Source organism: Gallus gallus, chromosome 13 (genome assembly GCF_016699485.2).
Source record: "Gallus gallus isolate bGalGal1 chromosome 13, bGalGal1.mat.broiler.GRCg7b, whole genome shotgun sequence".
In the NCBI taxonomy this organism is placed as follows: Eukaryota; Metazoa; Chordata; class Aves; order Galliformes; family Phasianidae; genus Gallus; species Gallus gallus.
The window spans coordinates 17,577,532-17,603,125 of record NC_052544.1 but is presented as its reverse complement, the minus strand read 5'-3'; the positions used below and the strand labels follow the sequence as shown (position 1 = coordinate 17,603,125).

Below are 25,594 nucleotides of genomic sequence, written 5' to 3'. Positions count from 1 at the left end.
GCCTGTAGCTCATAAAGCACAAGTTGTCTGTGCAGTAGTCCTTAAAGGGGCCATGCCAGAATAGCTGTGCTGGGGTGGGGAAGGCTGCTCGTACTTGGAAGTTTGGTGAACTTCTGCTATGAGGTAATTAGAGGTTTTTTGCTGCTGCCTGTTAGTGATTAAGCTGAGGCTGTGCCTCAGAGATTGTTTTAGAGATCTTTGGGGAATTTTTAAAGGTGCAATGTTCTCATCTAACTTCTTGAGGGGTTTTTTTTTTTTTTTTTTTTGGGTCAGCCAGTGTAACAGCATTGATCTTTGCCCCAGCCAGGAGCAGAGCCAGTTCCCTTGTCTGGGTTTGAGGCGTATGAGCCTCTCTTAGGTGGCTGTGCTTTGGTAGCTTAAGCTTAAGCTTACACTGGGCTTAGGTAGCCCAGTGCTTTGCAGGTGACAGGTATGGCTGTTGTCACAGCCTAGCTTTACCCAGCCCTCCCAGACCTGTTCTGCCTTGCACTGCAAGTGACCTCAGAAGAAACTGGCTTTTGATTACCTGGGAAGGAGTCCTTCATTTGCTGCCTGTTTTATTTGGATTTTTTTTTAATTAGATTTATCCAGAGAAGAGAGACAGGAAGGCACAGGGGATACAAGAACATCTTTGGGCAAATGGGAGACAGACAGTTCATCACATGTTTATTATGTTGTTGAGATTAGGAAAAATGTCAGGTAAAGAGGTGAAAGGTCTGGTCTGCAAAAGCATTTGAATAATAGCATCATACCCAACGTTACCATAATAGAGATGCTTTGTCCAATCTCACTCTTGGCAAATTCTGCACCAGGAGCACAGCTGTTGCTGCTTAAATCAAGTGTGAAGACAACAGCAGAGAGATGAAAAGTACGCATTCAAATTTACCTCTGATGTTGGAAGCCATGACCCCATCAGATTCAGAAATTTGCAGCAGTTTAAGGTGTTTATGAATGGTTTTTCAGGATGGCCTGGAGAAGCTCTGGGATGGTGCTCATTTACCAATACTTGGCTGTCACCATGTCACTTCCCTGTGCAGCTGTGTGCCTGCCTGGCTCTGCGCCAGGTGGCTCTGGAAGCAGTGAGGAGAGAGGGGGCATGGATGGAGCCTCGCTGCCCTTGCCCAGCTGGGGAAGAGGCTTGCTGCCAGCTCCAGCCATCCAGAGGATGTTTGCAGATCTCTGCAAGTTGAGGCCACCGCTGCATGCCAGTGAAGGCATCGCAAGTCAGAGCAGTGTCTTCCACCTGGAGAAATCAGCTCCATGTAGGGACCCATGCAGGAATCCTGGCCCAAAGAGCCAGGGCCCACAGCTGCAGCTCCCACCATGGCAAGTGCTGGTGACGATGCCATGTTCCTGCGGGTGCGTGCCTGGCACTCAGCTGTGATACCAACTGGCCAACCCCAATAGAAGAGTGCTGAGCAGCTCACCCTTCTCCCACGATCACGTTCCTGCTGCCATGGAAGGCAAAGTCATGGGCTGTTTCTAATGAATGGTGGCAAGCTGCAGGGGCAGCCCCAGAGCCTCCTGCTGCCAGGGCTGTGGCTCTCAGAGGTTGTTGTTCTGGCCATCCTTGTGCATGCCTCTGCACTTGGCCAGAGCTGCGTGCTGCTGGATCTCACTGTGCTGGTGTCTCACCCTAGGGCAGAACAGGAGGCAGAGCTGGTGAGGGGCCTGGGGATGCCTGCAGGCCACCCCTTCCCCACTGCCTGCCTCAGCCCAGCTGCTTCCCGGGCACCTCCTTGCTGCTGGGGCAGCTGGCCTGAGAGACCTGACCACAGCAGGGTCATTATGGACCTGATGCCAGCCCAGCCTCAGACCCGCAGGAGCAATGTCACTGCCCATCCCTGTTCATTGGCCAAAAGCTTTTGCTCTGTGCCAGTGTCTGGTATGCTGCCTTTTTATCGGTACTTACTTTTCTCTGTTGAAAACAATGAAGTCCCTCTGGAGTGTCTCTAGGTGCTTTTGAAGATGGCAGGCCTTTCACATTTGAATAGAGAAAGATGAAGAAAAATTGAATAAATTCATGGTTGACACAAAAAGATTTTGCAAGGGCATTTTCAAGGAGGTACAGCAATATCTTTAGGTCCAGAGCAACACCAGCACTGCAGCTGGGAGAATGGCATTACAACTCTCCTCACATAGAACTCAGTAGGTATACAGGCCTCAAATTATATGTTGGGTTTCCACAGGGATTTTTCTATTGCAGAAAAAGCTCAGTCTGCAGAAGCATAAAACTGCTCACACAGCAAAGCATTCCAGGCCTCGGGTGTACCCCAAGAGCTCCTGCACAGTGCAGGAGGAAGGCAACAGCTCAGGAACTATATCATGCTCTATCTTGTGGAAGGTCTAGATGAAGGAAGCCATTCAGGCTCAGGTTGCTTGTGTTAACTGTACAGTTGTACTCCCAAACAAACATATGGCTCTTCTCTCAACACTGTAATTTATCCTGGCTCTTGCCATTGGGATGGAAAACAAGCATTTGGCCCCAGTGCCAACGGAGGAGGCTGCAGGCTGGGAGTGCATGAGAAAGCCAAACCCTGTGCAGGGTCAAGCCCTGAGAGCCCAATCCATCTTTAAGTACTGAGGATATTCAAAAGTGCATCTGACCTTTAAATCACTTTAGTACAGAAATGTTCAATACTGAACAATTAAGGGGGATGAAAACAATGAAGCTTTACTAAAGCAAAAGTGCTCCTCATGATCTACACAGGAAATTCTGGCACTACTGAAGCCGATAGGAATTTTGACTTTGGAGTTCCTGTATATGAGAGTATCTCAAACTCAGGACCTGGCTAAGCTTGCCCTCCGATACCAGCTTGCATGTTCAAAGCACAGACTCTTCTCAGGTTACTATTGGCCCTAGAAGCGTTATCTGTTTTTGCAGCACCTGAGGCAGAACCAAAGAAAGAGTTCCTACCCCAAAAGAGGTTCTGCAGCACCATGAAAACTGCTCAGTGCTTCTGGAGTGTTTTGCAACTTAGAAACCCTTAATGCAAATATTTACATGTTGCCGTTCCCCTCTTTCTAGAGGATGTTTCAGAGGAAATAAAATAGAAAAGTTTCTGCTAACACAAAACAGAAACAGCCTAACTGGAGGTTTAGAAAGCAATAGGGCGTGCTGGTTGATGCACTGTGAGGGGTGCATCTGGGTGAGGGATGGGGGGATCTCTTGGGAATGAAGCTGGCCGAAAGGAAAGCAGATGGTGTGTTAAAACAGGTTGCTGTGCTATCACTGTGCTATCACTGCTAAGTGATAGTTGGCTTTCACACAGAATGAAAGCCTTCCTTCACCACACACGTGCACCTGCTTGCTCTTACCTGTGAGGAGTTGCTTTTGGTGGTGTCTTTCTCCTTCTTAGCCAAGCGCTTCTTCTTCTTGTGAAGAGGTTTGGACTCCAGGATCATCTCTTCAAGTTCAAAGGTTGGGTCACAATTCAGTCTTCCTTTCTGGAGGGGAGAGAAAGGTTGCCTTAAGTGAGCGGTGCCGGTCTTGGAGGGGCTGTCATTAATTGGGCTGCATCTGGGATCTGAGTTTTGTAAGAAATGAACTGCAAACATAGCCAGAACAGCTGCTGCACATCTGAGGTGTTTCAGCAGTTCCTCAGCTGGGGGAGCACTGTCAAGGTGTGTTTGCACCATCTGAAAACACGCTTGCTCCCTTTACACTTACTACTTATATTTAACCCTTTGGTTGCTTCGAAGTGACAGCCTCTGTTGAGAGGCCATACAGAATCCTGCAGAATGAGTTTTAAAGCAGTACACACACATCCACCATAGAGAAAGCCACAGATGGGAAAAATACGTGCAGTTAAATATTCGTACTTTAGCTCACCGTTTGTTGGGTTGCTGGTGAAAAGCAGCTGGAGCAGCACTGCACAGAACAGCCCTTGGATTATTTTCAAAGACGGTTATGTTACCTCTGTGCTGCTTTAATTTGATTTAAAAAGAATCAGAAACCTGAATCTACCCTATTTGTTCTTTCCCTGTAAACAGTGGACTTATCAGGGAGAGCCACTTCAGGAAGAAACAGTTCTATAATGGACAGTGATCCCCAGGCTGCTGATGAGCCTACATCTGCTCACCATTTTTGCATTAGGAGAGCTGGTCCTAAACAGGGCTGCTAAAAAAGGCAGTTCAGTGCAGGATGGCTCAAAAGCAACAGAATCATATATTTCATCTGCAATGCCAATGGTGCTCATGGCAGTGCAAGTTCAAGTCTATGTCCAGAAACTTTGAGATTATTATAAACAGAGTGGATCACCTTTGGGGTGCCCATTCTTTGCAGTCACCTCCTATTGACCTTCATGAGATTCACCAGAAAGTGAAAATCATGCTCTTGCCTGTTTTCTCCCTTGTGCTAAGAGAGCACCGGCTGCTGTTGTGGAAATGTGTGAGGTATTCCCACTGTGATTTGGTGCAAGGCACGAGGGCAGGCTGCAGGCTGTGATGGGGATTGGACAAATTAAGGACTTTCCAAACTTAACACTGCCTTACCGTAGGAATGAATTCTGGCATTATCCTCTTCTGGAGAACAGCATTCCAGTTTACATCCGACAGATACGGAAAGTCCTGGATATCTTTCAGCTGAGAAAAACGCTTATCGGGGTTTGTCTCGAGCAGCTGTAGCAAGAGGGGAAGGAAAGAGGTTAGAATGAGGCTGCTGCAGCTGCTCAGACTCTCCCACAGTCCTGCCCTCCCACCCTGACCAAATGAAACTGCATAAACTGTGCATTGAAGGATTTCAATATTATTATTATGTTGCAAATCTTTTCATTATTGAAAAAAAATCATAAAATGTTTATGTCAGTTTTTAGTCAAATTTGTGGATATAAGTATCATTACTTCTAAGTTACACCGTTCCAGAGAGACAAAGTTAGAGAAACCCTGGAAGTGAACGCTGTGTCCTCAGGAGAGATCCATCAGCTGCCAACATGAGCACCATCACCATTAGCACAGAGAGCAGTGCTGCTGGCTGATTGTGACATTAATGAGCTCTATCATTAAAAGCTGGATCTTTGTCATAGGGTACTACCTGAAGGTCACCAGCATTGAGTCTGGATACAGTTTACAATGAATCCCCACCATTTCCTACAAAGGCTGTGGGGCGCAGTGGAAGGGCTCAGTTGGCTGCAGTGTGATCCCAGCCCCGACATGCTCCGGTCCCACAGCAGCCCTCACCTTTTTGATCAGCATCACCATTTCCTCAGACCAAGCAGCAGGGTACATCACTGTAGCTGTCTTAAATACATGAGCAATTTCATTTGTGGGAGTGTTGGAGTGAATATGGTACGGCCTCTGTGAAAAGTGAAACAAGGAAAGCATTTTAGTGTATCTTTTCAGCTCCTTCAGAAATCTTTTCAGAGCAAGGCGGCTCTGAAAAGCTCTGCACATTCCCCAACCCCCCCACTGAAATCTCTGCCTGTCGGGTCTTGAGCTCAGCTGAAATAAGTACAGTAATAACACCAGCGAGGACAGCAGTAATGGATGGATGTCAGACAGGAGCCAGCAGTCAGTGTCCAGCTTTGGCTTCTTCAGCCTTGCCAGCGTTCCCAATGTTCCCGTAAGATGCCTTTCTGTTTTCAGTTCTTTGCCCGTACTGGATATGACAGAAGGGAAATGGAGCGGGAGTTTTCACACCTCGTGGAAAAGCGCCGTCCCAACAGAGGCGGAGCGCCGCCGGTCGGGCAGTGCAGGATGCTCCGCGTGCTGCGGCTGCACCCAGCCGAGCTGCCGGGCTGCCCGCGGGGAAACGGCCGCCTCTGCAGCCCCTGCATGGAGCAACCGCGCTGCTGTGCTCGGAAACCTGTGTGCAACGGAGGAGTGCTGCTGGGAAAGATCTTTAACTCCCGGATTTCTACAGCGCGTGCGTGGGGAGCTGCTACAAACACATTTAAACAACACGGGCACGGTGTGAGGTGCAGCCGCGTGCGCGGTGCTGCCGCGCGCAGACAGCGGGGGGACCTCGCGGCCCTCTCGCGGCCGCCGCCGTTGGAGTTCCCGTTGGAGCTCCCGTTGCTCCCCGCTGTGCCGCGACCCCCCCGAGTCCCTCACCGCGCACCTTCTGCTGCCACCAAGTCAAAAAAAAACAACGCTACTGACAGTCCTGCGATTAATTTAAAGTTACAGACAGAAAATTCAGATTTGTATCAATATTTTTACAGTTACGTGTCAGGTCAGACTACCGTAACCCCTTAATGTGTGCTATGGAGATCACTCACACTCTGTTCTTCGTGTTTTTGTTAAAAATACTTCTAGGTTCTCTGCAAAGATCGGTGGTAGCGTTTCTTTAAAGGCATGTTGCACTCCTTTACCTTCAGCCTCTCAAGGTTTTCAATCGCCTTTAGCTTAGAAGAATGTAATTCAAAAACCGGTGTCCAACTTTTTACACAGTGCTGTGCAAAGCACTGCTCTGACCAACTGCCTGCACGGCCCCAGGTGAGGGTGAGGTCACTGAGAAGCCCTCGGGCACAGCAAGGAGCTGCCGAGATGTGCTTTTCTGAATGGCAGTGGTTTCTCGCAGCTCATAGCTGTGATCACAAAAGCTCTGATGAAGATTTGATTTCTACTGCCTATGCTGTAATAAACCTTAGGGCCTGAAATCCATCTCAGAACTTTCTTCCCTGTTATACAGCATCAGCCCCTCCAACAGCATGCTTAAGGAAAGAGAGGGACAGAGGCATCAGCGCTGTGTGCTCCGTACCCGGGCTCTGAGCAGCTCATAGGCAGTGATTCCCAGCGACCACCAGTCCACAGCAAAGGAATAGCCGATGGGTTTTGTGGAGTTAAACATCTCAGGTGCTGTGAAACACAGAGAAGAGATCATTCACATTGTTGCAACCCTGAGTGAAAATCAGCAGCACAGAACACTTAATCCAGTGACACCAGGAGCATCCCAGGACAAATATCAGCATATCGCCCTGTAGCATAAATGCTGAGTCACAGCTTGAAGCAGTGATGGAGCACCTGGTAGGAAGGCAGGGCCAGCCCTGGGGAGCTCAGGTGCATGCAGTGTACTGAGTGATGGAAGAGGTGGAGCCAGGATCCACCCCTTCCCAGACCTCATTTAAGGGTTGGCAGTGGAGACAAGAGGATCTCACTGGACGTCTCTGCGTATCTGAGGTCTTCTAAAGGTGAGCAGTATTTTTTCTTTTGTTTTTGTTTCTATGGCTGCTGCATATGGGGTTGTTCTCATTTGCAGGCTGTACTGCTCTGCTATTATTGCTGTACTTTCTATTGCATTATAGCATTATGCACCCATTCTTGTTTTTCCTTCAGAAGAAGGGTATATGGCTGGTCTGTTGTCCCATTATCAAGGGATGTGTGGAGCTACACAAATCAGCATGGGCTCACTTGCAGCATTTCACGTTTTGGTCTTTGTCAGGCTCTACAGCTGCTGTCTCAGAGCAGAGCAATGCACTACTGAGGAATCTCAGAGCAGGGGGAGCACCAAACATTGTGTAGAAACTGCCCCAGCCCCACGCTATGACCAGCACTGTTGCTGATCCCATCAGCAGAATGTGAGTACCTGCTGGTGCTGTGCTGTACCCTGTCCTGCTCTGCTCCCCCATGCTGTGCTCCAGGGCAGGGCTGGCATCTGACACAGCTCATAGCACAGATGTTAACCCCCATATCTGCCTGCTCTGGAAACAGCCACATCCTGAAATCTTGGCCCTGTTATTGACAACATGTGCATCCTTTGGCCTTGCTCTACTCACATGTAAAATGGGTGTCAATGATTTCTGCTCCTATTGAACAGATGCAGTACTTGATTGATGTATGTAAATGATGGGATGGCCCTTAGAACTAGAGCACTGCCATCAATGTGATGTGAATGTTTATATGGTAAATATAATCCAAACTATTTGCATTATGGAATGCTTTATGTAACTCCCCAAACCACGTAGAGGCTCACTGGACTCAGTCAGTTTCCTGTGTCATATAAAGCACCCAAAGTTCTGAGGTCTGGTGCGGTGTCCTGTCCTGCTGTGCTCCTGCTTCTGGGTACCGAGCACCCAACAGCCCGGCACATGGGGCTGCTCACTGCTCCTCTGTCCACAAAGACAGAAAAGGGTGACTGCCTTTTTGCTGACACAGGACTTGTCCATTACTGCATACTGAATGTTCTCCAGAATAACAAATGCCCCAGTCCATGGAATGTAGGTGCAACACTGGTCTGAAAATCTTCTCATTCCCCTCAGAAAGCCTCAGCTCTCCAGTGCTCACAGCTCTCCATGTTGGAAAGCTGTTCCCACCCTACTCATATCTTTGCTCCTATTTAAAGTACTCCCACCTGGTAGGGACTAAATGCAGTCACATAGTGAATAAAAGCAGCTCTTTAGAAACTTTAATGTACGGTAAATATTTGTGGTATATGTAAATATGGTGCCAGATCCACATGTGGCAAGGAGAGGCACAACTTAACTGAGTAAAACCTGAGAGCCACAGCCTTCCAGGGCACATCAGTGATATGGAGTGGGCTGGAAGGCTCTTCCTCAGTCAATACATCTCCCTCCTAAGGGAATAAAATACTATAGTTATTTTTGTGCAATATAGGTAGAAAGAACTGCTCTGAGTAAAATAAAACCAAACCCAAAGAGCAGCACTTTCCTTTTGTGCTTTGTTCCTTTTTATGGTGATGATTGCACCAGGTGGTGTTGAGGTGATCCTGATGAGAAGGAGCCTCCTGGGCGCCCTCCCAGGGCCCGATGTCTGCAGGAGCTTTGGGGAGGGCTTTGTGCTGAGCTGTGGGAGACTGTATTGCTCTGTCAGTTTTGTTTTTAGTGTTAGCTGTATAGATAGACTTCTGGGTGCTTTTGCTTCACTCAGAAGTGTTGCGCTCCTGCTTTCCCCAATGCAAAGGCTTCTCTGTGTGATGTTTCCACCTGGGCTCCATTAGCATTCACTTGGGACTTTTCTCTGTGGTTCGTTTCCTGCCTCCTCCAGCCCTGGTTTTTCTCAGGTACATCAGTGGTGCTCTGCTCTATCAGCTGTGCTTGTGTGGTGAGGAACTGGGGTGGTGTTTTAGCATGGCTACCAATTCAGATCTGCAAAGTGGCAATTCAGGAGCACAGTGTTCATTGGCTCTTACCCATGTACGGCTTTGTGCCAGCAATCGTGGTGACTTGTGTTTCTTTAGTCAGCATTGTGGCGATGTTGAAGTCAGTGATGTGGACGTGTCCTGGAAGACAGAGATTAGAGTGTAAACAGGTCTGCTTTAATTTCACGAAGAAATAACCTTCCATCAGAAACTCAAAGTAAAATATCCTATGGGAAGTAGTTTCTGTGCAAAAATTTCTCATGCCAGAGCTGACAGAAAGCATTTTGCTTATAGGCTGCTTATGGCTGTATCTCATTGGAGGAAATAACCCTTATTTATCTTCTGGGAGCAAAATATTGGGGTTCTCAAAGTTGTCACTGTGTGTTTTCTGTCTCTCTGACTGTGCCTGGTGATGTTTGTGAGCTCATTTCAGTGGTGTTTGTTTTAGCAAGGATTTCCCAGTGTTTTCAAGCATGGTTTCTGCTATCACTGCTGCAATGTGTGCAACTATTGCCTGCAAACTGAGAAGGAAATGTGAAGGTGAATGTGATTAGTAGGGATGAGAATGGAAATGCCTCCACTGGGCTTGTGACTGGTTGGTTTCTGTTTTTGGCAAGCACTTAATTTATTACTCCTTATTCCCTGAATTCCTGTCAGCGAGCTGACCCATGGAGTGCAGCAGTGCAGGTTATCAATACAGGGCTGACTTCCCTGAAGTGTACTTCTTTGAATATCAGGGGTTAACCTGGCCTAATTCTTCTGATTAAATGCTGGCTTCTTCCTGGCCTTGTGCATTCTCTCTTAAGGCAATGAACTCGTTCATCTCTGACAGTGCTGGACTCATTATCAAAACCATGGAATGCTGTGATGTTTTGCAGACTCATCGCCCTCTGGCAATAATAGGGGGTGGCTGAATTGCTGTTGTTTCCTCTTAACCACAGAGTTCTGATGAAGTGGCTCTTACTGATGGAGATGCTGGGATGATATTCACTCAGATGTGAACTTCAGCAGCTGGAAATTCACTGCTGCTTTATTTCATGAGCTACGGTAGAATGTGATTGCCCCTATGGCTAAAAGTTGGTGCTTTGGCAGTGAACATATGCTGTCCTCTCTGGATGCTGTGAAATATTGAAGCCAATCCTTACACTTGAACATAAATATGTTGTGTGAGCAGTGACCAAGTTTGCCTGCTGCAAATATCTGATCTAGCTGGAGAAAAAAAAATGAGGGAACAGAAGTACAGTTTGTGGTTAGCTAAAAAATCCTGCATCGCATCCATGTTCCTGCATGCAGCTTTCCATCAACACTGTATGAAGTGCAGGAGCTCTCTCTGCCACACTCCAAATCAGCCATGGTCAGAGCACAGAATGAGTGTGTGCAGGGCAGACAGGCAGCCCATGGTACCATTGGGTCTGAAATCATTCCTCAGCCATTGAACTTCCAACCCCATATCAGCATCTGGAAAAGATGAACTCATCCTCTGGCCCCTGCCCATGAGTTGTTGTCTGGTGTTTCAGCAGCTTCATATTCCATCAGATTCAGCAAAAGGCACACACTGCTCACAGCACTGCCCATCTGCCAGTAGCCCTGTTAATTGTGTCAGACCTTTCTTCACTGCAGGCTGTTAGTTCCACTGAGACACAAAACAGCTCCTTAACAGAGCTGTGGTGCTTCCAGGCTCTGTTCTGAAGGAAGGAACAAATCCAGAAGTCCTTCTGTGAGCCATGTGAACTGCTGGAAGACCATTGGGTGAGATGGCAAAGCACATCTCTTGCATGCTGCAAGTTTGGAGCACGTCCCTCCTTGTTGCTGTCAGTGCTGTACAACATCAGTCAGGTCCTTGCTTCCTCCTTCCTGCAAAGGTATTGCAATCACATCACTGGGGAGTGCTTGAAAGGAGAGGATGATACAGGACTTTCTTGTCTTGAGATGTCCGCTATGTCCTTGTATTCTTTTCTCTTTTATCTCTCATTCCACTTTGTGCGGGAGTGTTTTGATAAATGTGAATCAGAGACTTATTAAGAATTTGATATTCCAAGCATAAATGTGCCCTTCTCCGGATGCTCCTTTCAGTGATTCACTTCAAACAAATCACAAGTTTTTAAATGAGCCCACCTGGGAGTGTATCAAACAATGGCATGGACAGCAGGAAGGAGCTCTGTGCAGTGGGATGTGGTAGAATGTTGTTGAACTGCAGCTGTGCAGGGCAGAGTGGACAGGTTGAGCAGATGCACCTGTTGGTGGACAGGAGGAGAGCGCTGTGTGCTGCCGTGGAACTTTCAGGTCAGGTTCCAAGGCCTGTGTTCTGATTGCTCAGTATCTGCAGTTGCAGCTGGTTTCTGAGTAGCACAGCCAGAGCTGCACTCTGAGCATGTGTCCTTCCCCACATCTCCTCGTCTGCTGGAAAGTGGCACTTCCAAATCAAATCTTGAGTTCTCCAGAGAGCGCGGCTCTCCCCTGTGAGTATTACATGCAGAGCAGAGGACTTTGTGCTGTGTGCTGAGCAAAGAACTTTGCTATTTAAATCCAGCACTTCTGTTACTGTGTAATCCTTTTACCTTTCTGGAACACCTCTGGAGGTGAAAGGGGGAGGAAAAACTAAGGCTTCTGTGAATTCAGCTAAGAATCTTTTAAATAATATTAAGCACATCAGATATGCTGGTAACAATTTGCAGCAGGTGATGCATGTCAGCCCGTGATATCATGGGGCATTGCACCATCAGCAATCTGAACCAGACTCTTCCACACTGCCAGAGATGTGCTGGGGCCCCTCTGTCCCATCAGTCATCAGCATCAAGGAGGCACTGAGCTTTGCAACAGGCAAAACTGCCTTTCTGTGCTGAACTACAGGAGGGAGATGGGTGACAACAGGTGGCACATTACTGCTGAAGGGCTGAGCTGGGATCATGGGGAGAACTGGGGGGCAAAAGGCTGCAGATGGACTGCTGAAGGCTTCCAGGTGCCTCATGTTTGGAGGGGACAGATCTCAGTAAAGAGTATTATGAAAACCATGGTTAGTAAACAGCGTGCATTTCCTGATTACAGTCCAGAATGCCTGGTGAAGGAAGAGGAGAGGAAATGAGGTTCTTCAGCTTTATTCCATAAGGAAGGAGAACAAGCAGGCTTTATGAGGCTGAATGGAGATAAATGTGCCCTAACAATGAGCACAGGGAACAGAAAAATCTGTTCCCCCTTACAGCTTTCTATGTGCACAAGAGGATGCACCTTTGGATGAAGATGCAGGAGGAAAAGAAATAGAAGTCACAGCCATAAGGACACTGAAGCCAAGGTCACATTCAGAGGAAATAACTCTGAAATCTCTACAACAGACACTTAAAACACTGCAGTGTTAGAAAACAGGCTTGAAAATCATCCCAAATTGCAGTCATAATGGAGGTCTGCAGGTGATCTGTAATGAAAGCCTGTAGATGCTGAGCTGTGGAGGCACACTGTGCCTTCCTGCCCTGCCTTCCCTCTCTGGAAGGATGCTGACCTACATTCCTGTGGTCCTGCAGTGCCTGGAGTCACAGCAGTGCTCAGAGTGGCCCCAGGTGCCTGGCCCTCGGTGGGCACTGCGTGGCTGGGCAGCGCCGGTCCCCTGTTTGCCATGCTGCAGCTCCTCCATAAATAACAAACTGATGCTTTGAAAGTGGAGGTCGTGGGCAAACTGGGAGCCTGGGCTCAGATGCAGGGGAGGCTGATTATGTGTGAGAACCACAGCAATTCCTCAGGAATGTCAGCATCGGCATTAAAACCTCTGCAGTGATAATGCACTCAGATATGCCTCACTCCTTTACTGGCACTTTCCCTTGAGATGGCTTTATTGGAGCTGCCCATGAAGATTTCTCACAACAAGACAGCTATATGGATCTCCAGAAAATATTAAAATACTGATCTCTTTTTTAATGACTTAAAAGCTGATCAATGTCAGAACAGCTCTTCACTGGGGCAACTTTGCCAGAACAAAACCAGATGTATTTTGATAGAACAGGACTATAGTTAGGAAAATGTATAGCAGTGTATATACACAGTGCATCCAGGCCCAAGTCCTCTTCAGAGCTTCCTCCCAGAGATAAATGCTCGAGGAAGAAGAAAATACACAAATGAAGATACTCTGTGCAACTGTAACACGTTCTGTTTATGAGTGTAAGTTGCACACAGCTGCAACTGTGCTTATATTTCTGCCCAGACTATTACCTTTTGGGTACATTGTAAGCAACTGTAGAGGCTTTGAAAGGAGGATTGTTTGGAAACTGAGTCCAAACAGCACAGAATACATCTGACCTGCCAATGCCCTCCAGAAATGCCATCAAAACATTCTGAGGAGTTGATTAAACACTGATATAACTCCTGGGAAGTGCCCAGCAATGTGAGCAGTGCCCTGAGCATACCCAACACTGCTCTTCTAAAAGCAGAAGTCGTCATCCCAAGCACAGGAGGGCAATAATGCTCCAAACTGCTTGTGGACCAAAAAAGAAAGCAACACAAAGTGAGGAAAGCTGTGAGCACTGAAACCTCAGCACAGGTTTACTATTTCTGTCCCTGCTTTTATATGTGTGAGTGACCAGGGGGTAAGTGGCACTTACCATGCTCGTCCAGCAAGATGTTGTCAGGCTTGATGTCCCTAAGAAAGAGAGAAGAAGGAAAGCCATTCAGCTGGGGATGCGGCATGAAATGATGCTGTGGGAGCTTTCTGAGTACCCAGGCTGTGGGCTGCAGAGGGAATTAAGCCTTAGAAAGATCTTCTGTTGGAGTTCTTCAGCTCTGATGTTTCTGCGGGGTTTGATTTCAGCACAGGAGAACAGCTCATCAGCCAGCAGAAGCAGAAATGGAGATAGAGATGTGACTGTTGGGGCCAGCAGCACCCGGATACTCCAGCCACAGCGTCAAAGCTGCTTTTCACCTTTTTCTTTACTTCATACTCTGTCTCAATATAATACTCCACTGGAAGCTGTTCGCCATTTACCCAATAAAAATCACATGTTGGAGTGAAGCAAACAAGTGGCATCAACTGTGGCTCTTATCCTTTCAGCATCACTGGAGCCATTCAGCTGCAGGTGGTACAAAAGAGTGGCACAACAAGGAAAGTGTTTGTGTGCCTTAATGGGGCGTTTCTGCAGCAAGGGACAAAAGCTGCACTTACAAAAGGTGCAAACGCAGGAAGGTTCTCCAAAAAAGTGTACTTTGTATTACAGGGATAAGAGTTACAAAATCAGAATTGCACTCATTTAAATGCTTGCCAAACATCTACCTTCAGCTTTTAATATGTAGACCCTACAGAAAGTAGAGCAGATGTTCTGATGCTCTGTTTGGGATTTTATTTATTAATGCTTTCATTTTCTTCAGCAGGATGAAAGTCATCCATGCTGCTCCTTATCCTCTTCTTTCCTCCAGGCTACTGAGAAATTAACACAGCAGGGAAATTCATCACTTCTGCATCTGATGAATATCAGTTACCAACTGTGGGTGCACTAACAAATATCTCACCCTTGGGGTAACAGTGGAGAGTGTGAGGGGCATCAAAGGTTGGAAAAGAAAAATACAAAGTGAGGAGAAAAAGGATGAACAAAATACCCTGCAGCACAAAGTGACAATGATTTAACAACCAACTATGAAAACAGCCCCATCCTGCAAGGGAGATAATGGAACGGAACCCATTCCTCTGTGGAGGTGCTGCAGAGAACCCTATTTCCAGTTAGTGTGAATACAGCCTGCTTTCTCTGTCTGTTGCTAAGAGTACACTGACTGGGAATGGGTAAATGTCATTTACTTTGATTAGAGGGAATTGCAGGCCCCTGGCTGAGCTCATCCCTGCCGTGAGCTCTAGGAACAAACTGGTTCCTGCAGCCTTTGTTCCTGAACAAAACAGCAACAAACCCCTATAGCAAAGCTGTAATAAAATGCGTTCCATTGAAGGGAGATGTACACCTGATACACCTCCTGGATGTGCCTGAATGGCTTTACAAGATATTAGCTGCTCTTAATGACCTAATTACACCAGCGCCCATCGCCTGCTCTCACACTGAGCCAGCACAGCTCTGGGCGCTGTGGGGCTGATGGAGGTGTGGAGTGGGGACAGCACAGCGATGCCCTGGCTGTGCTGGTGCTGCACAGGGCACAGTGAGGAGAGAGCAGCTTTCAGACATTACACAACTGCAGGAGGTAAAGTTTGACCTCACCTGGCCATCTGCAATCCAGGAAAGACAATATATCTAACTACCACATAGCAGCTTTCAGTCCCCTCCGAGCTGTTTCTGCTGAGCTGTGAGTGCAGACCTTTCCTAGCCTGAGAAGGTTAACAACCATTTCCTACCTCTGTGTACGGAGAGAAATAACTGAAGCCATTACTCTGCTGTCTCCACACAGCGCTGTTCAGACAATGTGAACAGTTGTTTGCATCCCTCCTGCCATTCCCCATTACGGATGTTGCACTCCTCAGCTGAGTCACTTTACCTGATAGTGTCCCACTGAGATACAGCATTAAATAAATCACTTGCAGATTTTGCAGCTCGCTGTACATTTTGTGGAGCCACTGTACTGTAATACTGTACTGCATACAGCTGCTTGAAATACACCTTGCAGATCAGACTCAGCCTCTGGGGACCTGTCCTTGGACAACAGCAGCCATATGTGCACTCCACCCCTGCTCTCAAGCCCGGGTGCAATGCCAGGTGCCTGCTCAGCAGTTTGGCACCAGCATGCCATTCCCCCATGCCTGTGGTGGCTTGGAGCTCTTGCTCCAGCCTGGGAGCAAGATAGCTTTAGAGTGTTCCCCTGCAATCCCACCTGTATTTGCAAAGAACCCTCTGGGAAATCACGGCAGCTTTACCCCCAGCCTCTTCCCTGTGTACTGCAGCTGGAGTGGGCACTGGGGCACTGCATAGCTATGCTGGCATCCCCATGCCCAGAATGGGGACCGTCACTTCCCAGTTACTTCTCACCTTTATGAGGTGCAGTTTGTTTCCTATACAGACTTTTCCTTAGATCATAAATTGTGCAGCTCTTCATGCCCACAAGCCCTGGAAATGCCACTGATTGCAACACGTTTCTGGTAGAGGAGATTTCCTCCTTGTGCTTCCCTTGTACCCGTGTCCCACTCGATTTGTTCAGACCAAGCCTGCAGCACAAAGATTTGCTCCTGGCTGCCCAGGACAAAGGCAGCTCAGTGTGCACTTCACAATGTTTAATTCATGCTCATCCATTATTAGGTGACTCAGGCAGGTGTGGGGTGGAGGCACAGCTCAGTGCCCGCTGTCTCCTCGCTGCACGCAGTGCTGGAGCAGAGCAGGGTACCGTGGGGCAGAAATCTATGCAGGTATTCATACAAACAAAGAAGGACTCATACAAACTATCCAAGCGGGATGAAAAATAAGACTCTGAGAAGTTGGCAGCTGTATGTAAGGAAGTCAGTCTCACACCAAAAGAAGAGCAAAATCGTTTTGCTCTGCTGGGGTTCTCTGCAACTGAGGAGGGCCCATGGGAGCATGGAGGCAACCTTTCTGCTTTCACCTAACAGGAATGGCAGGTGTATGCTCCTCGACAGAAGCAAGTGTTCATATTCCTTCTTTTGCTAGCCACCATGGTCCTGTCAACTCTCACTTTGTGCCATGTTTTATTTTTACACCTTCCAGGAATGCTGTCTCTGGGATTATAAATGTGATAATTTTCTGCCCCTGCCCTCTTTTTTAACCCCTTGTAACTCCATTCCTGTTAGCCAATACTGAGCCAAGTCTTGGACCTCTGAGGGCTGTCTCACTAAATACATCAGGAATGGGACATGAGCCTATCTGTCACACAAGAGAAATGCTTTTCTCTGAAAAATGTACACAATTTTACACAACAGCAAACGTACGTGGGGGAGTTTGTTTAGCTCTGAGGGTTCTGCTTGTCCTGTCAAGGCATGGAGGAAAAAGTCAGCCCCTTCCGCCGCCCATGAATTCCACCCTCCTATGGAGTGCCCAGCTGACCTGTGGATGATGTGTCTGCTCTGGAGGTAGTCGAGGGCCAACACCAGCTCACAGATGAACAGTTTCACGGTGCCTTCCTGGAATCGCACCTTCTGCTGGAGGTGGTAACGCAGGTCCCCCCCGAGCAGCAAGTCTACCACCATGAACATGTCCTCCTCATCTTGGAATGAGTACCTGATGCAGCATAAACATGGTCAGAGGTTTCTCTAGCTAACAACACAGGCTTACCAGTGAGCAAAGGAGAAATGCCTTACCAGAGATTAACCAGGAAGGGGTGCTCCAGGCCCTGCATGATCTGCAGCTCCTTAAAGACGTTCCTCACTTCATTACGCTCCACGCACTTCTGCTTGTTCATGTATTTCATGGCATACATTTTCTTGGTGTCATTCTTCTGTACAACGCAGACCTGAGTGAGTGAATCGAGTGATCCATCAGAGATGAATTGCCAGCAAATCAGTGCAGGTAAAACACGGCCTCTGGGTGTCTTTCACAAAGCCCCTCTGCCAAATCCCAGCTCCGTGTGCTGCTCTGCAGCTCTGGCATCGCCACGGAACGCCTCAGTGAGTTCCTCATCCCATGTTCTCCCAAAGGACAGTTTTTGCTGTGGGAGGGTGAGGGAAAGGAACCCTTATCAATGACAAACTGAGTTTGTGAGAGTGCAAACACAAATATTTAGGGTTTTTTCTCCTTTCTCTCCCCAGATTTCTTTCCATGACAGTTTAAGCGCTTAGGGATGAATTTGCAAAGTTTCCATCAACCCTTTTTGTTTTTCCACCCACAAGTGTTCCTCCCACCCTGCACAGAAAGCACACCTCAGTTCTGGCATCTGTGTGCCCTCATGAAAAGGAAAATGACCTTTGAAATTTCTGTTAACATCTAAAAGCGTGAAATTTCGTAACAACAAAAATAGAACTGATGTGACTGTAATGTGATGCTCAATAACAAACGCTGCTTCACAGGCAGGTGCTCACTTTTTAGATGCTGCCAAGCCCCTTATGTGGGTGTAGCTCTTTGTTAAATATGCATCATGATATTCCGTGTTTTGCTGCGGAAACTTGGACAATGTTTATCCAGAAACACAGAAAATTCAGGTTATCTGATTTATCACTATAACCTCCTGTAATATCACTTGTGGCTACGGAGCGGATGAAGAATTGCTCTGCTCCTTTCTTGATGCTCAGGTCAGATCCTGCTGACAATGCAGCCTTTTTTTTCTCTTTGCTGTCCTTAAAGCCTCTCTAATTCCCCCCTCTCCGTTGTTTCCAGCTGTCCCAATGCTGATTAACTCACACATGACTTACTTTTCCAAAGCTGCCCTTCCCAATTGCTCGCAGTATCTCAAAATGGTCGAAGGTGACTACAAGAAAGAGCAAACATTCAAATGCAAAATGGCTGAGCAACAGTTGGATGAAGTTATTTCTACTTCTTCTCCGTAAGAGAAGAGCTGAAATACCTGAATGGTACTCCAGCATCTTCCTGTTGGTTTTGGAGATGTGAGGTTGTTTAAAATTTGGTGTTTAGCAGATTTTTCTTTCCAGCCTATCTGCAAAGGCCCATTCAAAGGACAGCACCCTGCACAGGTCACTGTAGTGCTCCAAGAGCGTTTATTTCTCAGCCATAGGAGCTGATGTGGCACAAAGCGTGTTGAGCCCAGACAGGACTCAGCAGAGAGAGCCGACAGTGAAAATCCGATTTGTTTTATCTCACAGCAGCACTCCAAGGAAGGTGGTCAGGAAAGTGAGAAGTGTCAGTGCCCTGAGTCAGCAAAGCTGCTATTTATGAAAGAAGATGCCAATATGCAACATTGGATGTGCCAGGAATGAGATTCCCAGGAAGGTCTCACACCACTGCTGTTTTCGCTCCCTCATGTCTCTATAAACTGTGTCAGTAAACTTCAGCACAAAGGAATCCTGATCAGATCTGCCCTAACTGCCCTTCCCCACCATGCGTAGCACTCAGCATTTCGTTGGGCCTGATAAACATCACACATTTTCCATGAAGCATTGAAACAAACTGAGAATTTCAACCAGGAAGAATTTCAACTGTTCATTTTTAACAATTCATGATGGTTTAGTATTTAATTGGCATTCTTCTCTGTGGAAGAATAGTTTATGAGCCATCTAAGTTCTCATCTTTTGTTTGTATTTTATTTGTATTATCTATGCACTTTATTATTGTACTCATGAGAAAGCCCATATGGAAGTTAATAGGCTCACTCATGCAGCAGGAACTATACTTATGGAATGATCTTTAAGTGCCATCTCTACCATTTGGCAGTGCAGCAACACCAGCCTGCATGGCTGCTCTCAGTGCCCCTCCTGCCCCAGGCTGCCCGCCCAGCTCTGCAGGTGGTTCTCCCACCGAGCCTAAAGCAAGGAAGGTCATGCATCACCCAGGCTCTTCTGCTATTCCTCATCCCACTCCTCGAGCTGTGGTCTCCACACAAACCTTCCTTGCCTGCAGAACAGCAGTTTCTTCCCTGCTCTCAAACTGCCTGGCAGCATCCCTGGGACATCTCGAAAGTCCCCCCTGCTGAGTGCCCTCACCCTGTGCTCAGCTCATGGCCACTGACAGCCATCCCAAAGGCTGCAGCACACTCTGACACTGCTGTGCTTAACCGAGGTGCCCAGGAGCTGGTGGTGACTCTGGGCCGTGCTGCCGTCAGGATATTCTATTTGAACTTTGCAGTTCCAGACACCAACTGCTCTGCAGCTCTTACCTTCTTCGTTCTCATTGAAGGGCAGTGACTTGCTGGAGGCGTTTGCTCCCATGCTGCCTCCTGCCCAGACTCAGCTCTCCTGCTCCTCTCCCTGACGTTACTCCTATGAGCCTGGTGTGCGCTGGGCTATGTCATCCCATGGGTCACTGCTGGTGGGCCTGCAGCGTAGTGCTCTGCTGGTGCATCCTGGGGAAGACAAGAGGCAAAATGTGTCGCCGCTGGGGTCTGAGGAACACTTTGCAGCCCGCAAATTTCCTACTGAACACTGAGAGCTTTGGGGACAAAACTGAGTATCAGGAAAAAGCACATTACAATGGAGCTGAGCAGAGAAACTCAGGAACAGTGTAACTTTGCCTCCTTGACCAGAACAGCAGCCCACTGCACAAGGTGAAGTACAGAGACCAGCAGGGCAGAGGCCTGAGGGTATGGCTTATGTCTGCAGCATCATCTAACGCACTGTGTTTTGAAGCCCCAGTGAAGTTATGACCAATTTAGAGATGATAGAGCATGACTAATCTTAGCGAGGTCAGTATACAAAAGAAATGACTTGGCTACATGAAATCAGAAAGGCATTTTTGACTAAGAAGGTTGCATTAAGTTTTAAGAACTATACAAGAAACTCAGTGTCCATCTTTTGATTTAAGCAGCGCAGGTTTTAATTTCCCAATTCTCCCCCAGACGTGTATCTATACTGGAGCACATGGTTCTGTGTAGTTCAGTGACATCCAAGATTGCTTTTACAGTCTTATGTGAGCACAGTGGCAGCTTTTATTTTTAAGGCATTTACACGGGAGGGATCCTTATACGCTTGTTTTGTTATGGACATCCCTGTGAAGTACACAGCATTTATTGCTTCTCGTAAGCCTGTAAAAGATTGAAATGAAGGAGCAGCAATGCAGCACAGTCTGGACTTTGTCCAACCCGGAGTACGTTCCAGGACATTCACATTTCCACTGAACGTATCAGGGGGCAGTGCAGCTTATTCATTTTTTCTCAGACGTACACTCTGGAAATGCAGCCACTGAGCAGCTTCACTTTTTTACCTGATAGTAACAAAATCATGCCACCGAAACACAAAGGGGGAGATCATCCAAAAAAGTGTTGGAGAAAAGAGAATTATTTGCACCATACAGGGAATGAGGACTGCTGTGGGTTCCTTACACCAACACTCAGCTCCTCGCCAGCGAACTTCAGCTTCACTTTTGCTGCTCAGCCAGGAGCTCAGCTCCAGCCCTGGGTCAGATCAGTGACCTGAAGCAAGTACCAAAGCTGGTTTGAAATTTAAAGCTACTTCCATATTCATGGTTGTTCCTGCACTGCTCTGCAGGGATGCAAAATCCGTCCCCATTGTTGCAGTCCTGGGAATCCAACTGCAGCTCAGCCACACGGCTGCATACAGCAGGGTCTGCCCTGCCTTGGTCAGACAGAGCTGAGAGGTCTCCCAGCACTCCCCGCACCTCCTCAGCACTCCCAGAGGCATCTCAAACAAAGCAGATACAGCTCACAGGGTGTTCTCACCAAGGTGTTTTACAAAGCCAAATGCAGCCTGCCTGTCCTGCTGTGGCTCACTCACAATACTCACAAAAAGGGCAGGGAAGCTCACAGTTCTCAACCCTCCTCCCCCTCCAAAAAGCAATTTTTAAAGAAGGTGGATTCTTGACTTCTCGCCTGAAATGTGATCAAACAATAACGCAAATGAAGCAGCAGATGTTTATGATACCCCTCAATGGAACAAACAGTGCCATCAGCCTGGAACAAAATTACGCAAGCACATCTTTCCAAGCTCCAAAACTTATGCTTCAGAGTAAAAATACATCTTCAGAGATAAAAGCCACAGGTCAGTTCTGCACATGGATGCTTCTACATCAGTGATCTCATCAGTGGCACCAAGGTCATCTGCTCTGGGAGGTTTCCTTGTGCAGGAGTCCATGGCTTAATTTCTTTTTGAAAATACATCAATCTAAAAGCTTTGGGGATGGACTGCAGGTATTCCTCAGAGCTATGCTAGTCTGGATAATAGTTACTAGGATTTATATCTTTATAAGAGGTACTCAGCATACAGTAATGATAAATCTTCTCCTATTTCACAGTGCAAATTCACAAAATGATTAAAATCGTTATTTTCATTAATGCCTTCATGTTAACTTTGTTCTCAGTTGGACCACAATTGGCTCTGCGGGCGGAGTGGCAGCAGCTCCATCCATCAGAGAGCAGGCAGTTCCACTCAGTTACAGCCATCACTGACAGACAACTACTGAGCTTCCTCAGAAGAGGACCACTCATGGGGATCCAGGAATTATTTCTCACACTGCCACTCCGTTGCCAAAGTGATGGGGTGCTGCTGTTCTGTTGAGCAGATGGAACTGGACAGTAACATTACAACAGGGTGTTATGCTATTACTTTAATACTGACATCTCTATCCCACGGAAACGAAAGATTATTCAGAACTCTTATGTAGCTGCAGGAAAGTTTGGAGGCAGAAAGCAGGTATTGCTCAGTGTCGTCTTTGTTTCTCGCCCTGTTGCAGCCCTTCACCTTGCAGCATGGCCACACAACTTCCCTACTGCAGAAAGTGACCAAGTTATTGCCTGAAAGAAGAAAATATTGCAAGCTGCAGAACCGCACGGGAGACACCATACAGAAATTAAGGGAAGATCGCGGGGGACACAGAGCAATGCAGGGCTGGTGCAGACCCGTCAGGAGCCCCGGAGATAAAGAGAAAGAAAGCGCTTACCTCGCGGGAGGGGAGGAAGCGGCGGCGAGACGGGGCGGCAGCGCGGAGCTGCAGCTGCGAGGAGGCGAATGGTGCCGTGAGAGGATGCGCTGGGATGCGCTGGGCTGGGTCCACGCCTCTGGCAGGAGAACTGGGGGGGGGGGAGGGGGCTGGGGAGCCGCGCCCGGCCGGGCTGCGGGCAGAGCGGGTGCGGCGCCGGGATCGGCGCTGAGCGATTTGGCAGCGGGGTGCGGCTGCAGAGCTGCGCGGGCACTGCGCGTCTTTTGTCCTCTTCCCAGATCAGCAATTTTCAGCTGCTCTGCGTGTGGCATTTCCTGTCACCGAGAGAAGGACGATGTGATCGTCCGCCACAATGGAAAACGTTTTCATAATTCGAGATGTGTTTGCGAACTGTTCCCTTTGTTGCTGCCTAGTCTGGGTTTTATTTCTTCCTTTTAACTCATACGGTGCCAGAGATTTTTACTGCTTTTGTTAAGGGAAGGTCCGGGACTCCATCCCACTCTGGTAGGTGCAATCCATCGCAAAGCAAGGATCTGTCCTCTTCGAGAAGGTGTTGGTCCTGCAAGGCGCTGATGCTCCATTACTTCTCTAGCTTTGAGCACTGCCCATCTCGGGTGCTTTGCTTGATTTGGTGGAACTTCACGGTGTGAAGGTGAGCAGGACCCTGTCAGAGACAGCCTGGGTTACTCTGCTCATGGCACTGCTGAGTCCCAGTGGCACCTCTGTCTGCTCTTTCAAACTCGTTCCTATCTGAAAGACTCCCGTAAAAGGGCGGTGACCGCATTTCTTATCCTTTTGCTCGTGTTCTTTAGATACTGACTTCTCTCTCATTCACAAGATCTTGGCATGTGCTCATGTTCCTGGGACTCCCAGGGAGAGCAGCTCTTCCTCCAGGGCAGCTAAAAACGTCAGAGTGATTAATCCAAACTTAATTGCCTTCATTTATTACTTGGAGAAGGACCAGTGAGCTGAAACACAGATTGGGTTCCCTGAAACGACCGAATTTCAGACAAATGCACAAAATCAGATTGTCTCAGAAATGAGCACAAGGGCTGAAAAAGAAGGCAGAGGCTGCGTGCGGCGGTGCAGCTCCCATCCGTCACTGAGCAGCGGAGCGCTCTGCTCGTCTGTCCCTGCAGAAAGCTGAAACAGGATCGAATTTCCATAGAAAACAGAGAGCCCAATCTCTTCTAGGTGAGACTGTGTTTAATCTCCATAAAGAGAAGGCACATTCAAAAAAAAAAAAAAAAAAAAAAAAAAAAAAAAAGAATTATTTCCTTCCCCCTTCCTCAGTTTGCTTCGGACAGCGACTGAGCCCTCGAGAACTCAGAACTGCGAGGCGGGGCGGCGCGGAGCTGCGGCTCTTTGGTGCCGCCCAACGGAGCAGAGGCGAAGCGGTCCCTGAGCTCCGGAAGATCCCGCGGCGCGCCCAGCGCCGCCCGCTTTCAGCTGCACACCCTTCCCGGTCCCCGTCCCCATCCCCATCCCCGTCCCCATCCCTTCCCCGCCCACCTGCAGCTTTGTGCGCACCACAGAACGAAATGCTCCACAGAGACCAAGAGAGCAAAGCACCCAACTGTCTCCTCTGAATTAGAGAAAAAGGTTTTATTTTCATTCACTCTTCTAAAAATTTAACCGTTCAGCCAATTATGAATTATTTTCTTTCAGATACCAAACTCACTTTCAGCAATAGCTTACCAAACCTGGGATGTTTAACCTCATTTACAGTGTGTATTTTCTGGAACATTAAACCATAAAAGAAATGAAACTATATTCAGCATCCATATCTCAGCTGCAACCCTCTGGCAATGTTTAACATTATGCTATGTCTTCCACAGACCATGTTTTAATAGCCATTGCTGGCCTCTCATGGCTTAAATGGTCTCACTTTAATGAGCACCCAAAAAAGATCGAAGCGCCCATGAACAGATTGCACCCCCAAGGTGGGGGAAGGAACAGTGCTATCCCTCTGAAGGGTCTTTAAAAATCATCAGAGATTGGATTTGCTTAAGAAAAACCCTGAGAGGAGACTCCTTCGCCAAGGACATGGTTTCAAGTATGACTACACAAAAACATCACTGTCTTCCGCAGCTCATATGAGCCAGTGCCAATGTTGCGCATTGGCTTGAGTAAAGGCTTTGGAAAGCTCTAGACAGAGATGGATAAGCTGAACAATGAGAAGCCCTGTTAGGGTTTGGAGGTTTTTTATCATTAAAGTGACAGATATATTTGCACCCTTCATCCCCAATAATCAAAGTGGCCCACGCCTCTGGGCTGCACAGTCCAACTCCTCCCACAGCCAGGACGACCTTGCTCTGGATAGTTCCAACCATCTTACATAACAGCTCGATCTTCGTCCTTCTCTCTTTAACCCATTGCTCATCTCCCTTGGTTCATATGAAGGCAACAAATGTATTTCCCAAAAGCTTTGGCAGGGAAGGCTCCTTGCTGACTTTTGGAACCCGCGCTTTGCAGCAGGAGCAGCACAGCTCTGCTGTTTGCTGCCAATGCACTGCACTGTGGGAGCCCTTCAGAACGCCATCAGGACAACACGGAGGGAGCACACAGCCTGCACTGCCCCGCGCCTGGAGAGCCACTGTGACATGCTGGGCTTTTTGGCACACACTTGTGAATTTGGAATGGCAGTGCCTGCTCACTTACTTCATGCTGTGCATGTTCATACTGGAGTTCAGATGAGTAAAATATCAAACAGCTGTTATGTAATGAAACAAGGAAAGCCTCAGGAAAAACTCTTGGAATGGGCACCAGGTGTTGTGCTCAGTGATGTCTGTGTCCTGCACGTAGTTTTGTAATCATGGCCCATGTCTACTGACCTTGCTTTTTGACGGGCATTGTGCTGGACCAGTCTGGAGCTGGTTTGCTTTGGAGCTTCTGTCCCTCTTCACCATTTCAGGGTAGAACTGACCTTACTCCACTGTGCATCACACACAGAGTAACTGATAGCAGATCTGGGGACAAGTACTGAATAGATGAATGGAGTGGATGGGGGTACGACTTACCTGAACCATGGACTCCATGGACTCTGAGACTCCGGCACAGCACAGCCACCCGCATGGACATGCAATAATGCAGTTATATGGCTTCTTCTGAGCAGCGCTTGGACATCCTTCCTGTA

General features: G+C 47.8%; 1 protein-coding gene across 3 annotated transcripts; it reads right to left on the bottom strand.

Moving 5' to 3' along the window:
• Positions 1-550: 550 nt before the first annotated feature.
• On the bottom strand, positions 551-22,544 carry STK32A (serine/threonine kinase 32A). 3 transcript variants are annotated; one of them, NM_001396913.1, is made up of 14 exons: positions 22,459-22,544; positions 22,137-22,312; positions 19,724-19,909; positions 18,306-18,361; positions 17,259-17,410; positions 17,005-17,178; positions 13,624-13,661; positions 9,089-9,178; positions 6,701-6,798; positions 5,179-5,295; positions 4,495-4,620; positions 3,319-3,447; positions 1,913-1,977; positions 551-1,636 (listed from the first exon to the last, which is right to left on the bottom strand). In NM_001396913.1, exons 3-14 carry the CDS (start codon positions 19,773-19,775, stop codon positions 1,546-1,548), a joined length of 1,188 nt encoding a protein of 395 aa, NP_001383842.1. In that variant the 5' UTR covers positions 19,776-19,909; positions 22,137-22,312; positions 22,459-22,544; the 3' UTR covers positions 551-1,545. The 3 variants fall into 3 exon arrangements, with proteins under 3 accessions (NP_001383842.1, NP_001020782.1, NP_001383843.1); NM_001025611.2 differs by lacking the exon at positions 22,137-22,312; NM_001396914.1 differs by lacking the exons at positions 18,306-18,361; positions 19,724-19,909; positions 22,137-22,312.
• Positions 22,545-25,594: the final 3,050 nt, after the last annotated feature.

Excerpts from the sequence above, each read along its gene's own strand:
- STK32A (NM_001396913.1), bottom strand. The coding sequence starts at position 19,775 with ATGGGAGCAAACGCCTCCAGCAAGTCACTGCCCTTCAATGAGAACGAA. Across the intron at positions 18,362-19,723 it reads CTTCAATGAGAACGAAGAAG|TCACCTTCGACCATTTTGAG; the intron begins GTAAGAGCTGCA and ends TCTTTCTTGTAG. Across the intron at positions 17,179-17,258 it reads CCCTTCCTGGTTAATCTCTG|GTACTCATTCCAAGATGAGG; the intron begins GTAAGGCATTTC and ends ATGCTGCATCAG.